Below are 21,466 nucleotides of genomic sequence, written 5' to 3'. Positions count from 1 at the left end.
AATAATGAAATCAGAACACTACCTAATACCACACACAAACATAAACTCAAAATGGATTAAAGATCTAAGTGTAAGACCAGAAATTATAAAAATCTTAGAGGAAAACAAGCAGAACACTCGATGACATAAATCAAAGCAAGATCTTCTATGACCCACCCCCTAGAGTAATGGAAATAAAAACAGAAATAAACAAGTGGGACCTTAATTAAACTTAAAAGCTTTTGCACAGCAAATGAAACTACAAACAAGATGAAAAGACAACCCTCAGAATGGGAGAAAATAGTAGCAAAGGAAACAACTGACAAAGACTAATTTCCAAAATACACAAGCAGCTCATGCAATTCAGTACCAGAAAAGCAAACAACCCAGTCAAAAAGTGGGAAAGGGACCTGAAGAGACATTTCTCCAAAGAAGACATACAGATGACTAACAAACACATGAAAAGATGCTCAATATCACTCATTATTAGAGAAATGCAAATCAAAACTATAATGAGATACCACCTCACACTGGTCAGAATCGCCATAATTAAAAAGTCTACAAACAATAAATGCTGGAGAGGGTGTGGAGAAAAGGGAGCACTCTTGCATTGCTGGTGGGAACAGAAACTGAGACAGCCACTATGGAAGATGGTATGGAGATTCCTTTAAAAGCTAGGAATAAAAGCACCATATATCCCAGCAATCCCACTCCTAGGCATATACCCTGAGGAAATCAAAACTGAAAAAGACACATGTACCCCAATGTTCATTGCAGCACTATTTACAACAGCTAGAACATGGAAGCAACCTAGATGTCCATGGACAGATGAATGGATAAAGAAGCTATGGTACATATATATGATGAAATATTACTCAGCCATAAAAATGGATGCATTTGATTAGTTCTAATGAGGTGGATGAACCTAGAGCCTATTATACGGAATGAAGTAAGTCAGAAAGAGAAATATAAATATCGTATACTGACACATATATATGGAATCTAAAGAGATGGCACTGATGAATTTATTTTCAGGGCAGCAATAGAGAAGGAGACATAGAGAACAGACCTAAGATCATGGAGGGAGGGGAGGATGGAGAAGGGGATGTGTATGGACAGAGTAACATGGAAATTTACATCACCATATGTAAAATTGACAGTCAATGGGAATTTGCTATATGACTCAGGAAACTCAAACAGGGGCTCTGTGACAGGCTGAAGGGTGAGATAGGGAGGGAGAGGGGAGGGAGGTTTGGGAGGGAGGGGACACAGGTGTACCTAAGGCTGATTCTTGTTAATGCATGACAGAAAACCACACAATTCTGTAAAACAATTATCCCTCAATTAAATTTTCTTAATTTAAAAAAAGAAACTGATTTTAAAAAGGGAAAAAAATAATTGCCACTGATTCTTAAAAGTATAACTCTGTTATATATTTTCTCTAATTCTCAAAACCTCACCATAACTCCTCCACAGATGCAAACTATTACATATAGACTGGATGGACAACAAGGTCCTACTCTAAGCCCAGGGATCTACATTCAGAATCCTATGATAAACCATAATGGAAAAGAATATGATAAGAATATATCTATATACTTAACTAAATCACTTTGCTGTATGGCAGAAATTAACACAACATTGTAAATCAACTATACTTCAACAAAATTTTTTAAAATAAAAATAAAAGAGACAAAATAATGGTATCATCAAGAGTCCCATAACTGATAAGCATTTTGATATTAATAACTGCCACTGGTTCTTAAAAGTATAACTGTGCCATATATTCTTCTCAAAACCTCACAGTTGTTGTTCAGTCACTAAGTCAAGTCGGACTCTTGAGACCCCATGGACTTTAGCCCACCAGGCTCCTCTATCCATGGGATTTCCCAGAAAAGAGTACTGGAATAGGTTGCCCTTTCCATCTCCAGGGGATCTTCCCGACCCAGGGACTGAACCTGAGTCTCCAGTGTTCTTGCTTGGAGAATCCCACGGACACAGGAGCCTGGCAGGATAGAGTCCATAGGGTCATAAACAGTCAGACACAAATAAAGCAACTTAGCACACATGCATACCTACATAGAGTAAAACTTAAAATTTTTTACAATTTTACTTAAAAACGTAGCTCAGCTGGTAAAGAATCCACCTGCAAAACAGGAGACCCCGGTTCGATTCCTGGGTTGGGAAGATCCACTGGAAAAGGGATAGGCTATCCACTTCAGTATTCTTGGGCTTCCCTGGAGGCTCAGATGGTAAAGAATCTACCTGCAATGCAGGAGACCTGGGTTCGATCCCCGGGTTGGGAAGATCTCCAAGAGAAGGGAACAGCTATGCACTCCAGTATTCTGACCTGGAGAATTCCATGGACAGAGGAGACTGACAGGCTATAGTCCATGGGGTCACAAAGAGGCAGACACAACTGAGGAAATTTCACTTCAATTCAAGAAAGTTAAAAAAGTTAAAAGTTCATCAACGAATTTGGGCAAGTGTTAGCAATGAAACACTATATATGAATTTAGCTTTTTTATATACTCATCTATATAACCGTGCCACTTACAGAATTTTAAATTTTAAACAAGGAGTAGCATGGCTTTTCTGGCTTATCCATGCAATACTTACTTAACTCTGAGTTTCTGCTCTACCTGGGAAGTTTCTGAGATATTAAGTCAGTGCTTTGCATCTCTGACAATCTGAAATTCCCAGTTTCCCTACAATTCTGTCACACATGGGATCAATAACATTTGCATCTTCCCAAACTGTATGAATAATTTTATATAACCTTCTCCTCCTTGTAAGTTCAGTATTGCTGTTTTGGAGGCAGGAAAGAATAGCAGCGAGCTGAAGTTTTCCCAGGACTAGCGCAAGAAAAAGTGCTTCCCAGGTGGCCTTTTGGTACCTGGTGGTAAAGAACCCACCCAGCAATGCAGGAGACATGAATCGCAGGCTTGATCCCTGGGTCAGGAAGATCCCCTGGAGGAGGAAACGGCTACCCACTCCAGTATTCTTGGTCCAGTATCCCATGGTCACAGAAGCCTGGCAGGCTACAACCCATAGCGTTGCAGAGTCAGATGTGACTCAAGCGACTTAGAATGCACGCATCCCAAGACAAGGCAAATTTCTCAGAGAAAACCCACATTCCACGGCCCACCTCCTGCACTAAGGCTTGTGGTGGGAACTAGTACTGGTTGCTGAAGTGCGGCTGGGCATGGAATGTGGAGGATACAGCTGGGGTCTGAGCCCTCAGGAGCACACGGACATATAAGAAAGACTAGTGAATCCAAAGATACTGAGAGAGAGGAGGCGGCCTCAGGACACAGGGTCCTCAGAGCTAGGGCCTAATGGCAAGGTCAAAGACCCCAGCACTGCACCCTAACTGGGCAGAAGCAGCCACCCCTCAGCAGGGACCACCCAGCACACCCAGGGACCAGGCAGGTGCCAGGCATCTGAGCCCTGCTTAGCCACCAGGGATGCCCTCTCAGCTCCACTTGCTTCCCGGGGAGCTGGAAAGCTTCCTCCTGCACCGAGATGCCCTGGAGGGGAGGACTGGGAGGGGAGACTGAGTACAAAGAAGGGAAGATAGTCCTGAAGACTGACTCTTGGAGTTAATCGAATGCTTGCTCCCACTGAAAGCCCTTCAAGCTTGAGAAGGCTGATGATGCTTCACTGGCTTTTTCACATCCTCCCTAGGCAGCTCCCCCACCAATCTGCATCCAGTCACCAGGAAGAAGGGCCTCCCTGGGGGCTCAGATGGTAAAGAATCTGCCTGCAATGCAGGAGACCTGGGTTTGATTCCTGGGTTGGGAATATCCCTTGGAGGAGGACATGGCAACCCACTCTAGTATTCTGGCCTGGAGAATCCCCAAGGACAGAGGAGGCTGGTGGGCTACAGTCTGTGGGGTCACAGAGAGTCACACATGACTGAGTGACTAAACACAGCACAGCAGAAATAAGGACTCCAGGACAACATGTGGTCAGTTAGAAGATAACACAACATTTTTTCTGCACATCTGAACAAGGGTGTGTAAATTACCATCAAGCTTCTGAAAAAATCTGGTTAAGCAATCATGAAATTGAATCTAAAACTATTATACTAAGTCCCCTACATATTAACCTTCAAGTTGTGAACTTCCAAAGATGTAAATGCATGTTCACATGTCCAATCACGTAAGTTAGTCCATCTGTCTGGTGTACATTGTCACGTAAGTGCATGCTCTACAGGAGGCTGTGCTTCTGTGTCCTTTACTGAACTGTACGGAGTACAGTAATATAGTATCTCTTTCAAGCCCCAGATGTCTGGAAGCCAGTGTAAAAGCAGTGGTGATATAGCTGGTAGTGCTAAGAAGCACCAACTGTTGTGCTGCATTACTGTACTTTTCAAACCTAGACAGTGTATCAAAAAGCAGAGACATCACTTTGCTGACAAAGGTCCGTATAGTCAAAGCTATGGTTTTTCCTGTAGTCATGTACGGAAAATTTTCCAGTAGTCATGAGAGCTGGACCATAAGGATGACTGAGTGCCAAAGAACTGATGCTTTTGAACTGTGGTGCTGGCTGATTCTCAAGACTCTTGAGAGTCCCTTGAACTACAAGGAGATCAAACCAGTCAATCCTAAAGGAAATCAATCCTGAATATTCATTGGAAGGACTGACGCTGAAGCTGAAGCTCCAATACTTGGATCACCTGATGCGAAGAGCCAACTCATTGGAAAAGACCCTGATGCTGGGAAAGATTGACGGCAGGAGGGGAAGGGGATGACAGAGGATGAGATGGTTAGATGGCATCACCGACTCAATGAACTTGAATTTTGAGCAAACTTGGGGAGATAGAGAAGGACAGGGAAGCCTGGAGTGCTGCAGTCCATGGGGTTGCAAAGAGTAGGACACGACTGAGTGACTGAACAACAATAACTACTTTTCAAGATACTACACTGTAAGGTTAAAAATGTTACCCTTATTTTTGTATTTATTTGTGTGGAAAGTGTTATAAACTTATTGTAGTATAGTACTGTAGAGCCAATTGTGTTAGTTGGCTAACTGTACCTAGGCTAACTGTTGCACTGATGAACAAACTGGACTTAACAAACATACTCTCAGAACAGAACACATTTGTATATACAGAACTTACTGTATTTCTTTTTGTAGGCGAGACTCTCTAGAAGAAATCAAAACATGGTCAGGAAGAAGATAAGCAGAGCAGTAAAGAAACGTTACACAAACGTAACAAAATCCCATTTATAGCCCTCTTCTTTCAATCTGCACTTACTGAAATCTACCTTCCTTCAAGGTCTAGCCCAAGTGTCCTTTCTTCTAAGGAGCCTTTTCCACAGCCATTCTCCAAAATGCCCTAATAGAATGTGTAGCTCTAAGTTCATGACTGGTTGTATATCTTTCCTCCCACATTCTCTTTGAATTCTTTGCTCCATGTCTTACAGAGTCTCATTAAAGGTGAAGTAATAAGTGAATGAACATCAGGAAGTTAATCTCTCGGTAAAATAATGAAAAGCGGCATCTTTTAAGTGCTTAATGATCATGTCATTTGTTCCATGAATAAAGTCTCTCTTCAAGCCAAGATTCTCTTTCAAAATTTCTGCATGCCTAAATCATAAGGCTATAATAAATTAATAAATATCTAGATACTCTCCAAACCAAGCGAGAAAAAGCCATTCCAATCAAGTGAGGTCTTGTGGAATCTGTGTTCCTCGGCAACAAAAGATCAATGTAAATCAATTTCTAATACATTGGAAGAGCAATCAAGACTAATAACCCCATTAGCATCTATGAAAAGGTATTATCTAAATGGCATATTACCTAAATGGTCTCTTTTCACATTCATCCAGTAGACTACCATGAAGTGATGTAACCACAACCCTCTAACATAAAATTTGGGACAAGACGGGACTAATTCTGTTAGGGAAACCAACCTGGAAACAGGTTTCAGGATCCCTGCTTCTGGAACATTCACAAACGGTGATGCTGGGACTTACCCGTGGGGTTTCTGACTGGGTCCTCCGAGCCACCATCAGTAACAGCTGTTGTTGAAGGGCACTGACTGCAGGATCCCCAGAAGAAGGATCTTGACTCTCAGAAGTCGTGGTACTGGAGGAGCTAATCTGCAAGTCTCTGAGGATGGGCAAAACAAACACTTCCGTTACCCAGAGGTCCTGGAAATCATCTCTTTATTACACCTAAACACAAGGACAGCATGGATCCTTAATGCAGGTTGCAAGTAAGCTTTTTCCACCTTGATGAGCAGTTCCACTTCCATCTCAAAGAATTTTCCAGTTTGTTGCAATCCACAGAGTCAAAGACTTTAGTGTAGTTAATGAAGCAGAAGTAGATGTTTTTCTGGATTTCCTTGCTTTTCTCTATGATCCAATGCATGTTGGCAACTTGATTTCTGGCTCCTCTGCCTTTTCTCAATCCAGCTTGTGCATATGGAAGTCCTCGGTTCACGTACTGCTGAAGCCCAGCTTGGAGGATTTTGAGCCTAACCTTACTAGCATGTAAAATGAGGGCAATTGTACAGTAGTTTGAACATTCTTTGGCATTGCCCTTCTTTGGGATTGGAACGAAAACTGACCTTTTCCAGTCCTGTGGCCACTGCCGGGAAAGACTGAAGGCAAAAGGAGAAGAGGGCAGCAGAGGATGGGATGGTTAGATAGCATCACCAGCTCAATGGACTTGAGTTTGAGCAAACTCAGTGAAGAACAGGGAAGCCTGGCATGCTACAGTCCATGGGGTTACAAAGAGTTGGACACAACTTAGTAACTGAACAACAATAACAATGAGTGTTCTAAGTTGACAATTGCATTTGCTGTGCTACCTTCAGCAAGAAGGGCAGTCATCTTGCACACATTCAAATAACTCAGGTTGTCCAGAGATATAGGGTGCCATGGGATAAGCAGGTGGACACTTGGTGTTCTAGAGACAATGATCTCAATTTTCTATATATTTAATGGATGGGGAGGTGGTAGCAAGTCTCTAGCCTCATATTTTGCACAAACAATAAACAGTGACCTGGATCATTCCCAAGACACTGATCAGGAAGAAATAGCAATGATCTAACACCTCTGCTACCTCCTTCACCCCGAACACTGTCCGCACCTCCTCCTGACCCGCCACCTCCACCCAACAAAAAGAGAGTACACAGCAGAGCAAAGAAATGCCTCAGGTAGTTGTAAAAGAGGACATCACTAAGCTAGCTGTGATCTGTATCTAAAGAACTTTATTGTTGTTAACTGCATATAAACTGACAGGACTAAAATTAATAGAACGCTTTAAGTAAACTCAAGCTCAGCATTTTCCCTTTAGCTCAGAAAGCAAAAAATAGGATATACTCCTCCATCTGCTTTTCTAGCAGGGCACCCATCTTTGAGGAGACAATCGGTTGCCTCACCTACAGCCATTTTTAACAGAATTCCTGCTCATGGAACGCTAGTCTTATTCAATCATCCAAGACTCTGTGCTCCAGAACAGATGAGGTCCCTCCCTGACCCCTGGAGTAAATCCTGAGTACTCCATGCCCATCGTGGGAACTCCATTCACTCTGGCCAGTCCTGGCTTTGGCAGAGGAGTGTAACACTACTCTAAGAGGCCACCATGGAACAAAGGGGTGGAGGCCACAAATAAGGGTGCTCACAGGCAAATTCCTCTACTTCTTTTTCTTTCAGTTTTTAATTTTTAAAATTAATTTATTTATTTTTGAAGTATAGTTGATTTATAACGCTGCGTTAATTTCAGGTACAGCAAAGCAATTCAGTTATACAGGGCTTCCCAGGTGGCTCAGTGGTAAAGAATCTGCCCACAATGCATGAGACTCGGGTTCAGTCCCTGAGATGGGAAGATCCCCTGGAGAAGGAAATGGCAACCTACTCCTGTATTCTTACCTGGGAAATCCAATGGACAGAGGAGCCTCAAGGGCTGTAGCCAATAGGTTGCAAAAGAGTCAGACAAGACTTAACAACTCAACAACAACAACAACAAATATGTATATGTTCTTTTTAGATCTTTTTCCATATAGGTTATTAAAAAATACTGAGTCGAGGTCCCTGTGCTATACAGTAAGTCCTTGTTGTTTATTTTATACATAGTACTGTGTATATGTTAACCCCAAACTCCTAATTTATCCCCACCACAGTTTTCCCCTTTGGCAACTGGAAGTTTGCTTTCTATATCCATGAATCTGTTTCTGTTTCACAAATAAATCCATTTGTACAATTTTTTTAGATGCCACATATACATGATATCATATGATATTTTTCTTTCCCTGTCTGACTTACTTCACTCAGTATGATAATCTCTAGGTCCATCCAGGTTGCTACAAATGCCATTATTTTGTTCTTTTTTATGGGTGAGTGGTAATGTCTTCTGATTTCCAGTCTCAGGTTTCAGTACAAAGTCTCTGACAAGTTTTTAGATCTTTCTTTTTCCCAACTCCCTACTACTGTATTCATGATCAGACAGATACTCTCCAGAAATGGTGTTTAAAATATGTCCACTATTCTCACATGCACACGCACAAAGACACAGATTTCTCTACAGTTTTGAAACATGATTTATGATTATTTGATGACACATTCAATAAAGGCCTCCTTGTAAAGAACCACTTAGGAAATATTGTATGTTAACACCAGGGTTTGAGCATTGAGTCATGTGGGATAAGTATATAGATTTTGAAAACTTAAAAATCCTATCTTTCTATGATGTGGATGATTGTTCCATAAACAGTCCTTTTGCTTCCTGTCCATATTGGTGGTGTAAAGTCTGTCACTAATAGAGAAAAAAAGTTGGATGTATAAGAACAATGTTCATTCAAACCTTTGTGCTTTGTGTAGAAACCTCTGAGGACTATACTTCTGTCACCTCATAGCTAAGTACAATAGAATTGGAAAGATCTTGTTAGTACAAATTCAGAAAAACCCAAAACTCAGCGAATGCCAAAGCTTCACTAAACCCAAAAGATGAATCTGACTTCACTGTGGGTAATGTAGGTGATAACTATAAACAGCCAGGGGCAGGATGGAAATGTGAGAAAATCTAGACAGTGTATAGCGCCCTCCGTTGCCACCTGACATAAACTACGAACAGACTATTGTGTAAGGTGTTAACAGTTATTTCAGAGCAACCTTCCTTCTGCCAGGAAACATGGTCCAAAAGAAAGTGCTGAATTTTTTGCATATTACTTAGCATGCTTCTGATGGCAAATAAAAATTACAATCGATAACATATTTTTCTTGTGAAAGCCATTTAAAAAATCCTATGTAAAAATCTAGGGTTTGGTTTTCTTTTCAAAATCTTTTGGATGAGTTCTAGAATTACGCAGAAATAGGGTGGTGCCACCGGTGAAGAATCTACCTGCCAATACAGGATATGCAAGAGCCATGGGTTCGACCCCTGGGTTGGGAAGATCCCTGGGAGGAGGAAATGGCAACCCACTCCAGTATCTTTGCCTAGGAAATCCCATGGACAAGAGGAGTCCATGGGGTCACAGAGAGCCGGACACGACTGAGCAACTAAGCATGCATACCCAGGTTTAAATTATCGCTCTGCTATTTACTATTTGTGACTATAAGTATGTTCTTTTCCTACCTCAAATCCTCACCTATAAATAAGATCCTACTGTATGTACAGCACAAGGAACTACATTCCGTATCCTCTGAAAAACCATAATGGAAAAGAATATGAAAAAGAATGTATATGTATGTATAAGTGAAACACGCTGCTGTGTGGCAGAAACCAACACATCATTATAAATCAGCTATAATTCAGTAAAATAACCTTTTAAAATCCTCACCTATAAGATAAGGATGATGTTGTCCTCATAGAGATTGTTTTAAGGATTAAAGCAGACTGGGTATGGTGCTTCTCATATGTTAGTCGCTTAATAAACATACCTTTAATAACCTTCTTATTCCCTTCTATTGATGCAAGATCTGACTTTGCACATTGTCATATGAAACAGTAAACTGGCCCCTACGTTTTTCACACAAACAACATACTAATTCTAGTTGTCTTTATGAACAGGAATGAGGAAAGAGTGCCTTGCCCTCACCTCACTCAATCTTTTTCTTTGAGTAAAGACAGATTCAAACAGCATATCAAGCGCCTCTTAATTACCCTCTTTTAAGGAAGTTTAGTATCCTAGGTGAGTCATGATGCTATAAAGAGAAATTCTTTTCTGAGCTTTATGACTGGTGTGTCCTCACTGGAAAATCTGTCTTGTCATGTGTATAAAGATTTCCTATTTTAGTAGATGTGTAATGCTGTTTCCAGGGGTAAAAAGATGTATCTTCCTCATTTGGCATAGTTTTCTGGGGCCCAGAAGTTGAAGTGAACCATGGGCATCAGCTTTTCCACTCAAGAACCAACGAGGCTATGAAGTCACAAAAATCACTCAGTGGACAGGACTTTTCCTACCAACCCTCCAAGAATTCCCATCCAACCTTCCTTTTCTTGTATGTCTTCTCAGACTATCTGCTGTCTCTTCCCTTGATCTTAGCTATGGGCTGTTTAGATCTAGAATCATCTAAAAAGTTTCTGTTGGGGAAAGGGATAAATTAGAAGTTTGGGAGTAATACTATATATATAAAATAAATAATCAACAAGGACCTACTGTATAGCACAAGGAATTCTACTCAATATTTTATAATAACCTATATGGGAAAAGAATCTGGAAAATATATAAATAACAACTGAATCATTTCGCTATACACCTAAAACTAACACGCCATTGTAAATCAACTATACTTCGATTTTTAAAAAATCTCCAAAGAAGTCTCTGTTTCCCTAACTTAAGGCTAGAGACTTCCCCCATATTAATTAATATCATGTTAAAATGCTAAGCTTCAGGAGATATTTCCTCCTCTACAATAGCAATGGAAATGGAAATATTCCAACCCTGTAGTAATTACACTCTGAACTACAATAGAGCTGTACTTGCACATCTGGTCTTGATTTCCCTGCTCTCTGGTTAACCTCTGGTCAACTAGTTTGGTTCAGAGCTATAGCATAGATGTTGTTGTTGTTTAGTCACTGAGTTGTGTTCAACTCTCTTGCGATCCCATGGACTGTAGCCCTCCAAGTTCCTCTGTCCAAGGGATTCTCCAGGCAAGAGTATGGGAGTGGGTTGCCACTTCCTCCTCCAGGGGATCGTGCTGACCCACCCAGGGATCGAACCTGTGTCTCCTGTGTCTCCTGCATTGGTAGGCTGAGTCTTTACCACTGAGCCACCTAGGAAGCCCCATGGCATAGATAAACAAATTTAAACTAGATCAAGCTTACACTAATAGCAGAAATAGTGATTAATGGAAATTACAAAAAGAGAAGCCACAGGAGGAAATAAAGATGAACCAGGAGCCAGAATGGTGCACTTTCTTATAGACATAGTTGGGTTTCAAACTCACAGTGACCACATTGTACTATATTGCATTCTCCAGGTTTTCACTCACCCCAGCTTCTGTAAGTAACAAATAATTGAAACACATTTTCCCACCGATGTGAAAAAAAGTCCTTGAAATTCTTCATCTTCCCCACATCTCAAAACTTACAGGCTACCAGCCTGAGGGAGAGGGCCCTCTTTTTCTGCCTGTCCTTCCTTGTTTCACGGGCTTACTTGGGGGACATGGGAAGAAGTCACCCAGAGGGGCAGCCTGGAGATGAAAGCCACAGTCACATGCTCAAGAAGAGGGATCTTTAAATAAAGAAGCACTGTTTTGGAAACTCTAACCTGTTATTTAGAATTTGAACAGGGATTCTTGTTTTAAAGTCTGCAAACAACTCTTCTTTTATATGACAGCAAAATTCGTCTTTGCATTTGAGAAAAAGAGCACCAGCCTGGGAGCTGGTCTGGGCCTCCAGCACGGGATGAGACTGCCACCATGTGGCAGCCGGGGCTGTGACCACGGAGACAGACTCCTCTGAGCCACAGGGCCTCTTCCCCAGGGTGCAGAGAAAGTGCCTGGGAAGACAGAAGTCTTTCTAGGGTGAACCTCACAAACCTTCCATTGTTAGGACTCTGCGCCAGGATGAAAATTTAATCTATCTAGTGTGTCTACAAAAACAAAATAAGGACTACAGTGAAAGGATCTGATATTAACAACAGCAAAACAAGAGAGAGAGAGGACACAGGAATTGTGGAATAGCAGGAACTTCACAGAGGCAAACCCCTCTGGATGGTCATCTGCTTTTTCCAGATATTTCCACCTCTATGTGACCTTGGGAAAGACCTTGATGGTGGGAAAGATTGAAGGCAGGAGAAGGGGCCGACAGAGGATGAGATGGTTGAATGGCATCACCGACTCAGTGGACATGCATTTGAGCAAACTCCGGGAGAAGGTGAAGGATGGGGATGCCTGGAGCGCTGCAGTCCGTGGGGTCGCAGAGTTGGGCATGACTTAGCAACTGAACAAATGTGATCAAAGGCACCAAGAACCCCCATGCCAGCAGTTTTCAAAGTAACTCAGTAACACATAACTCTATCATGCAGATCAACAGAGTGAAGCAGCTATGTACATATCTTGAATATCTATCACTGGAGTTAACATTTTCAACTCATGCCTGAGGGGAACACAAAACTAGGCATATCTAATATTGGGTGAATTCACAACATTTTACATTTTGCACACCTAATTGACTAACATCCATGCCCCACATTCTGGCTGAGTTAATGCAAACCAGGGATCACTACTTCTTCTGACTAATGTAAAGAAGAGAATCCTAAAGAGGTGTTCTGTTTTGTTTTGTTTTTACAACTTTCTGCCTGCTTGCCTTCTTTGGAATCCAGGTACCTAAGCACGATGGCTTTAAAAGGCTTTCCTGAGAGTTGATCCCAGTAAGTAAGGGAGGCTTTACTGAGACCAGGGTCAGAGAGGCTAATAATAATAATGTTCAACAAAAAAGCAAGAACTCTGAGAAGACAATAAAGATTAAGTGCACTTCAATCCATCTTTGGAATGTAGTACCTAACGGGTTTAAAGGTTTAGAGCAGCTTTCAAAAGCAAGTCTAATGTATAAGCATAACAATATCTGTTTCAATGTGTACCACTGCATGCCTGTGAGTAGCTCGGTCATATTTGACTCTTTGCGACCCCATGGATTGCAGCCCTCCCGGCTTCTCTGTCCATGGGATTCTCCAGGCAAGAATACTGGAGTGGGTTGCCATTTCCTTCTCCAAATATGTACTACAATGATTCATCAATAAATAGAAGCTCAAAATAAGTGAATCCAGATAAATATAAATAGATGATTACTAATGTAATCTACTCTACTTTTTTTTAATAGAAACAAGTTGAGATACAAAAATCCCTGATAAAGATCCTATAAACTGATTTGCTCCAGATGAGTTTACCATTCAGTAGACCAAGGCTACTCTATGAGTCATAGATTCTCAAAATGAATGTAAACACTACGTCTTTCCATAAGATTTCACTGGAGAGCAGATGATATGCATTTTGTATGCATTTTAAAAAAATTTGTTTACATTTGCATGAGATTGCTTTTGACATTAAAAAAGGTTTTATAATACTAAAGCATGGTTATATATCATTTACAGAAGAAAGCTCTTCTATGTTACTTGCAAGAATTCACAGATGAAAGAAAGGTAAATCTTTGCTGAACAAAGAACAGAAACTATCAAGTTTTCATTGCAAGACATACAGAGGAAATAATAAAAGTCCACTTTGCAGTGAACCCTTTGGATACAAAACCACACTTCAACTTTTATGCAGCTTCACCTTCAATTTCCTAGGCAGAGAGCCTATTTCAACTTCGATTTTCTAGGCAGATGAGCTCATAGGAGAGTCTGAGCTGGTAAATCAGTCCCGTGTCCTGGGTAATAAATTTATCCTCTGAAATTTTTTTTTTTACATAGCAATTCTGAATTCTGCTATTCAAGCCATTGTCCCTTATTCTAGTTTCTGAGACAAGCAGGACTACATGAGATAATGTTACCAAAGGTACTGGCTTTCTGGACAGTTATTGTACAACCGGAAAATAATGCTTATGTTTCTCTGGCAGTTAATGAGAAATGTATTGGTTCCCACAATGACGGAGGGACCAAGGAGGGAAATTTGTTTCCTCCTCTGGTTTCCCCCAGGAATCCCCAGAGAGACATGGAAGTTACACGGCAAACAATTCCCTATTCATTCTTGGGAGTCGGGGATATAAAACTGTCACATGGCAACTAGGCTTAACAATGGTGAAGAGGAATGGCTTTCTGGCCAATAATAAGAATCAGGGGTTTAATGGCCTAGTTGGAGGCGATCCCAGCCACTGAGGTTGCCTTAAAGGGAAAAGGCTGCTTCTCTAATATCTTCCATGGCTGAAGGGCTTAGAAACAGCCCCCACTAGGAATCCTTCCAAGTTCAAAATCAAAGTTTATGTTTACTCTGGTAGGAGAACTCTAAATGTAATAGCATTAAAAGCCAGGCATAAAATAGCAAAGTACCTTCTCTAAAACTGCCAAAGAGGCCAGAAGGCTGGAACACAACAGGTTGACAGAATACAAGGTACTTAACCACCTTAAAAATCTCATAAAGTGACTCATAAAAATGCAGGAGGGAAGACTTTCCTCAGCCTGAAGTCCGGCTCTTTTGCTACATAAAGTCATGGTGAACCTCAACCACCATCCTACTGCTTCTGTTTGGAGACCATTTAACAACAGCTCACATTGCCCAGTGTCCCGGGTAAGAAGTACTGTACTAAGCACTGCATATGGTTCTTGTCCAGTTGCTCAGCTGTGTCTGACTCTTTCTGGCCCCGTGGACTGCCAGCATGCCAGACACGCCACTATCTCCCGGAGTTTGTTCAAACTTATGCCCTTTGAATTGGTGCTGTCATCCAACCATCTTGTCCTCTGCCACCCCCTTCTCCTCCTGCCCTCAATCTTTCCCTGCATCAGGGTCTTTTCCAACGAGCTGGCTGTTCTCATCAGGTGGCCAAAGTGTTGGAGCTTCAGCTGTGATACTTAGCTTTTGAAGCCACCCACTGAATTCATTCCTAGTATTATTTCCATTTATGGATTAGAAAGCTGATGCTTAAAATGATCAAGTAAGCTGCTCAGTGTCAAACCCAAAGTTACTCTTTGTGCAGGAATGGGAATCTGAGTCAGTCCAAGATGAAAGCTCAAGTTCAAGCTGCAGACACAACCCCTCTGATGTCAGGGAAGTGTGGCTTTCCTTCAGGAAATGTCAGCTTTCCATCACTGTCATCTCTCATATGGACAAAAAAATCATTTCCGTTGAGTGGAATAGTGTCCGCTAGAAAATCAAATTTGAGACTCAATTTTTACAAAGAAGGGTTAAAAAAGTCATTTCGCACGGTTTTTTCCCCTCCATTTTCCCACTTATGAAAGGAGAAGAGGAAGAGCATGTGCTCTAAAACCCAAGCTTGGGAGGAGCCAAGATGGCGGAGGAATAGGACGGGGATACCACTCTCTCCCCTACAAATTCATCGAAAGAACAATTGAACGCAGAGCAAACTTCACAAAACAACTTCTGATCACTAGCTGAGGTCATCAGGCACCCAGAAAAGCAGCCCATTGTCTTTGAAAGGAGGTAGGACAAAATATAAAAGATAAAAAGAGAGACAAAAGAGCTAAGGATGGAGATCCGTCCCGGGAAGGGAGTCTTAACAGAGGAAGTTTCCAAATACCAGGAAACCCTCGCAGTGGTGAGTCTGGGGGAAGTTTTTAAATCTCAGAGGGCAACCTGACTGGGAAGGGAAGAATAAATAAAACCCACAGATTAGGTGCGTAAAAGCAACTCCCAGCAGAAAAGTACCCCAGACGCCCGCATCCGCCACCAGCAAGTGGGGGCGGAACAGAGAGAAGCGGGAGGCACTGCTTAGAGTAAGGACCGGGCCTGAGTGCCCTGAGGACAATTGGAGGGAGCTTTTGTGAGTTACCAACTTAAACTGTGGGATAGCAGGAGAGAGAGAAAAATTAACCGGCCGGAACACACTGCAGCCGTTCGCAGAACAAAGAGTCTGAGCAAGTCCAGAGAAGAGCTCGCAGGCTGCGGACCGGCCCAGCCCCGCCAGAAGCAGGAGGCAGGGGGTAAGGGAAAGGGGCAGGCTCGGCCCCAAGGACTGCGTCCCCTACCGCACTGCAAACAGGCCTCCAGTTTCTAACCAAAGACCTCCTGAGATTCTGGATGGTCGACATCCGCAGGGAGGGTCGCCGCGAGACACAGGGCGCAGGCACCCAACCAGCGCGGGCGGGGACTGGGGCTGGGGACGCGGAGGGCAGAAGGCGCACGCACCCGACTGGCACCGGCGGAAACTGAGACTGGGACGGCGGAGGGAAGAAGGCACGCCGCACCGCGGGAGAGTGCGCCCGTCAAGCTCCTGGCTGCCTGAGCCGCTCGGACGGGGAAGGCACAAAGAGCAGGCGCACCTTTTTGTTCCGCGCTTTTGTGGAACACCCGAGGGCTGGAACCGCGCGCAGCACAGGGCACACTCCATACAGAGCAGCCAGGAGCCTGAGCAGCGCAGACGGAAAGCAGCGCCAGCCCATCCCCGCGGCGCCAGCCCCTCCCCACAGTGCGACGGAACTAGCTACCTGAATAAGAGTCCACCTCCGCCCGCCTGTGTCAGGGCAGAAATGAGGCTCTGAAGAGACCGGCAAACAGAAGCCAAATAAACAAAGGGAACCACTTCAGAAGGGACCAGTGCAACAGATTAAAATCCCTGTAGAAAACACCGACTACACCGGAAGGGGCCTGTAGATATCGAGAAGTGTAAGCTGGAACAAGGAGCTATCTGAAACTGAGCCGAACCCACACTGACCGCAACAGCTCCAGAGAAATTCCTAGATATATTTTTACTTTTATTTTTTTAATTAAAAAAAATTTTTTTTTAGCAAATGAAGAAACAGACAAAGGATTAATCTCAAAAATATACAAGCAACTCCTGCAGCTCAATTCCAGAAAAATAAATGACCCAATCAAAAAATGGGCCAAAGAACTACACAGACATTTCTCCAAAGAAGACATACAGATGGCTAACAAACACATGAAAAGATGCTCAACATCACTCATTATCAGAGAAATGCAAATCAAAACCACAATGAGGTACCATTACACGCCAGTCAGGATGGCTGCTATCCAAAAGTCTACAAGCAATAAATGCTGGAGAGGGTGTGGAGAAAAGGGAACCCTCTTACACTGTTGGTGGGAATGCAAACTAGTACAACCACTATGGAGAACAGTGTGGAGATTTCTTACAAAAGTGGAAATAGAACTGCCATATGACCCAGCAATCCCACTTCTGGGCGTACACACCGAGGAAACCAGATCTGAAAGAGACACGTGCACCCCAATATTCATCGCAGCACTGTTTATAATAGCCAAGACATGGAAGCAACCTAGATGCCCATCAGCAGATGAATGGATAAGGAAGCTGTGATACATATACACCATGGAATATTACTCAGTCATTAAAAAGAATTCATTTGAATCAGTTCTAATGAGATGGGTGAAACTGGAGCCCATTATACAGAGTGAAGTAAGCCAGAAAGATAAAGAACATTACAGCATACTAACACATATATATGGAATTTAGAAAGATGGTAACGATAACCCTATATGCAAGACAGAAAAAGAGACACAGAAGTACAGAACAGACTTTTGAACTCTGTGGGAGAATGTTAGGGTGGGATATTTCAAAAGAACAGCATGTATACTATCTATGGTGAAACAGATCACCAGCCCAGGTGGGATGCATGAGACAAGTGCTCGGGCCTGGTGCACTGGGAAGACCCAGAGGAACTGGGTGGAGAGGGAGGTGGGAGGGGGGATCGGGATGGGGAATATGTGTAAATCTATGGCTGATTCATATCAATGTATGACAAAACCCACTTAAATGTTGTGAAGTAATTAGCCTCCAACTAATAAAAAAATAAATAAATAAAATTGTTTGTCAGAACCTGAAAAAAATAAAAAAATAAATTAAAAAAAATTTTTTTTTCTTTTTTCTTTTTTCTCTTTTATTTTCTTTTAAACTTCCCTATTACTCCTTAACTTTCATTTTCATAGGTTTTTATGGTTTTTTTAATTAGGAAAAAATTTTTTTCCTTGTTTTTTTTTTTCCTTTTTCTCTTCTTTTTTCTATTTTTCTTTTTCTCTTATTTCCTTTTAAAGTCCTCTATTACTCCTCTACTACTCCTTAATTTTCATTTTCATTACACTATAACCTTGCAAAAAAAAAAAAAAGAGAATCCCTATTTTTAAACCAAACTTCATATATATTTTAAAATTTTGGGGGGTTTTGGTTTTTGTTTTTAATATTGTATTTTTAAGAGTCTAACCTCTACTCTAGATTTTTAATCTTTGTTTTTCAGTATATGATATAAATTGTGGACATTTAAGAATCCAATATTCAGTTCCCATTTTTATTCAGGCGTGTGTTGATTACTCTCTCCCAATCTTGACTCTCCGTTTTCTATCTCAGAACACCTCTATTTCCTCCTTTGCCCTTCTCTCCCCAATCCAATTCTGTGAATCTCTGTGGGTGTCTGGGCTATGGAGAACACTCTGGGAACAGACAACTGCATAGATCTGTCTCTCTCCTTTTCAGTCCCCCTTTTTCTCCTCCTGCTCATCCCTCTCCCTCCTCCCACTCCTCTTCTTCATTTAACTCTGTGAAACTCTCTGGGTGTCCCTCACGGGGGAGAATCTTTTCGCCATTAACCTAGAAGTTTTATTATCAGTGCTGTATAGTTGGAGAAGTCTTGAGACTACTGGAAGAATAAAACTGAAATCCAGAGGCAGGAGACTTAAGCCCAAAACCTGAGAACACCAGAAAACACCTGACTACACGGAACATTAAATTATAAGAGACCATCCAAAAGCCTCCATACCTACACTAAAACCAACCACCACCCAAGAGCCAATAAGTTTTAGAGCAAGACATACCACGTAAATTCTCCAGCAACGCAGGAACATAGCCCTGAACATCAACATACAGGCTGCCCAAGGTCACACCTAGCACATAGACCCATCTCAAAACTCATTACTGGGCACTCCATTGCACTCCAGAGAGAAGAAATCTAGTTCCACGCACAAGAACACCAACGCAAGCTTCCCTAACCAGGAAACCTTGACAAGCCAATCGTCCAACCCCACCCACTGGGTAAAACCTCCACAATAAAAAGGAACCACAGACCTCCAGAATACAGAAAGCCCACTCCAGACACAGCAATCTAAACAAGATGAAAAGGCAGAGAAATACCCAACAGGTAAAGGAACATGAAAAATGCCCACCAAGTCAAACAAAAGAGGAGGAGATAGGGAATCTACCTGAAAAAGAATTTAGAATAATGATAATAAAAATGATCCAAAATCTTGAAAACAAAATGGAGTTACAGATAAATAGCCTGGAGACAAAGATTGAGAAGATGCAAGAAATGTTTAATAAAGACCTAGAAGAAATAAAAAAGAGTCAATTAAAAATGAATAATGCGGGCATACACACTGAGGAAACCAGATCTGAAAGAGACACGTGCACCCCAATGTTCATCGCAGCACTGTTTATAATAGCCAGGACATGGAAGCAACCTAGATGCCCATCAGCAAATGAATGGATAAAGAAGCTGTGGTACATATACACCATGGAATATTACTCAGCCATTAAAAAGAATTCATTTGAACCAGTCCTAATGAGATGGATGAAGCTGGAGCCCATTATACAGAGTGAAGTAAGCCAGAAAGATAAAGAACATTACAGCATACTAACACATATATATGGAATTTAGAAAGGTGATAACGATAACCCTATATGCAAAACAGAAAAAGAGACACAGAAATACAGAACAGACTTTTGAACTTTGTGGGAGAATGTGAGGGTGGGATATTTCAAAAGAACAGCATGTATACTATCTATGGTGAAACAGATCACCAGCCCAGGTGGGATGCATGAGACAAGTGCTCCGGCCTGGTGCACTGGGAAGACCCAGAGGAATCGGGTGGAGAGGGAGGTGGGAGGGGGGATCGGGATTGGGAATATGTGTAAATCCATGGCTGATTCATATCAATGTATGACAAAACCCACTGGGAAAAAAAATAAAATAAAAAAATTTAAAAAATGAATAATGCAATAAATGAGATCAAAAACACTCTGGAGGGAACCAAGAGTAGAATAACGGAGGCAGAAGATAGGATAAGTGAGGTAGAAGATAAAATGATGGAAATAAATGAAGCAGAGAGGAAAAAAGAAAAAAGAATCAAAAGAAACGAGGACAACCTCAGGGACCTCTGGGACAATGTGAAACGGCCCAACATTCGAATCATAGGAGTCCCAGAAGAAGAAGACAAAAAGAAAGGCCATGAGAAAATACTCGAGGAGATAATAGCTGAAAACTTCCGTAAAATGGGGAAGGAAATAGCCACCCAAGTCCAAGAAACCCAGAGAGTCCCAAACAGGATAAACCCAAGGCGAAACACCCCAAGACACATATTAATCAAATTAACAAAGATCAAACACAAAGAACAAATATTAAAAGCAGCAAGGGAGAAACAACAAATAACACACAAAGGGATTCCCATAAGGATAACAGCTGATCTATCAATAGAAACACTCCAGGCCAGAAGGGAATGGCAGGACATACTTAAAGTAATGAAAAAGAATAACCTACAACCTAGATTACTGTACCCAGCAAGGATCTCATTCAGATATGAAGGAGAATTCAAAAGCTTTACAGACAAGCAAAAGCTGAGAGAATTCAGCACCACCAAACCAGCTCTTCAACAAATGCTAAAGGATCTTTCTAGGCAGGAAATGCAAAAAGGTTGCATAAACATGAACCCAAAACAACAAAGTAAATGGCAACAGGACCACATCTATCAATAATTACCTTAAATGTAAATGGGTTGAATGCCCCAACCAAAAGACAAAGACTGGCTGAATGGATACAAAAACAAGACCCCTATATATGCTGTCTACAAGAGACCCACCTCAAAACAAGAGACACATACAGACTAAAAGTGAAGGGCTGGAAAAAAATATTTCACACAAACAGAGAACAAAAGAAAGCAGGGGTCTCAATACTCATATCAGATAAAATAGACTTTCAAATAAAGGATGTGAAAAGAGACAAAGAAGGACACTACATAATGATCAAAGGATCAATCCAAGAAGAAGGTATAACAATTATAAATATATATGCACCCAACATAGGAGCACTGCAATATGTACGGCAAACGCTAACGAGTATGAAAGAGGAAATTAATAGTAACACAATAATAGTGGGAGACTTTAATACCCTACTCACAACTATGGATAGATCAACTAAACAGAAAATTAACAAGGAAACACAAACCTTAAATGACACAATGGACCAGCTAGACCTAATTGATATCTATAAGACATTTCACCCCAAAGCAATCAACTTCACCTTTTTCTCAAGTGCACACGGAACCTTCTCCAGAATAGATCACATCCTGGGCCATAAATCTAGTCTTGGAAAATTCAAAAAAACTGAAATCATTCCAGTCAT

The 21,466-nt window shown here is 41.6% G+C and overlaps 1 protein-coding gene across 3 annotated transcripts in view; it reads right to left on the bottom strand.

Moving 5' to 3' along the window:
* Positions 1–21,466, bottom strand: part of PCNX2 (pecanex 2) — a 301,990-nt gene that overhangs the window by 228,061 nt on the left and 52,463 nt on the right. For 2 of the 3 annotated variants that reach the window (XM_043925987.1, XM_043925988.1), the window contains exons 9-10: positions 5,964–6,099; positions 5,105–5,131 (exon numbers count right to left, since the gene is read on the bottom strand). In XM_043925987.1, coding sequence (XP_043781922.1) covers positions 5,105–5,131; positions 5,964–6,099 — 163 coding nt within the window. The remainder of the gene's footprint in view (positions 1–5,104; positions 5,132–5,963; positions 6,100–21,466) is intronic. The other variant, XM_043925989.1, reaches the window with a different exon arrangement.

The sequence above is a fragment of the Cervus elaphus genome, chromosome 15 (genome assembly GCF_910594005.1).
Source record: "Cervus elaphus chromosome 15, mCerEla1.1, whole genome shotgun sequence".
NCBI classification, from domain to species: Eukaryota; Metazoa; Chordata; class Mammalia; order Artiodactyla; family Cervidae; genus Cervus; species Cervus elaphus.
The sequence above is the reverse complement of the archived record's forward strand: the minus strand, read 5'-3'. Positions and strand labels throughout refer to the sequence as shown.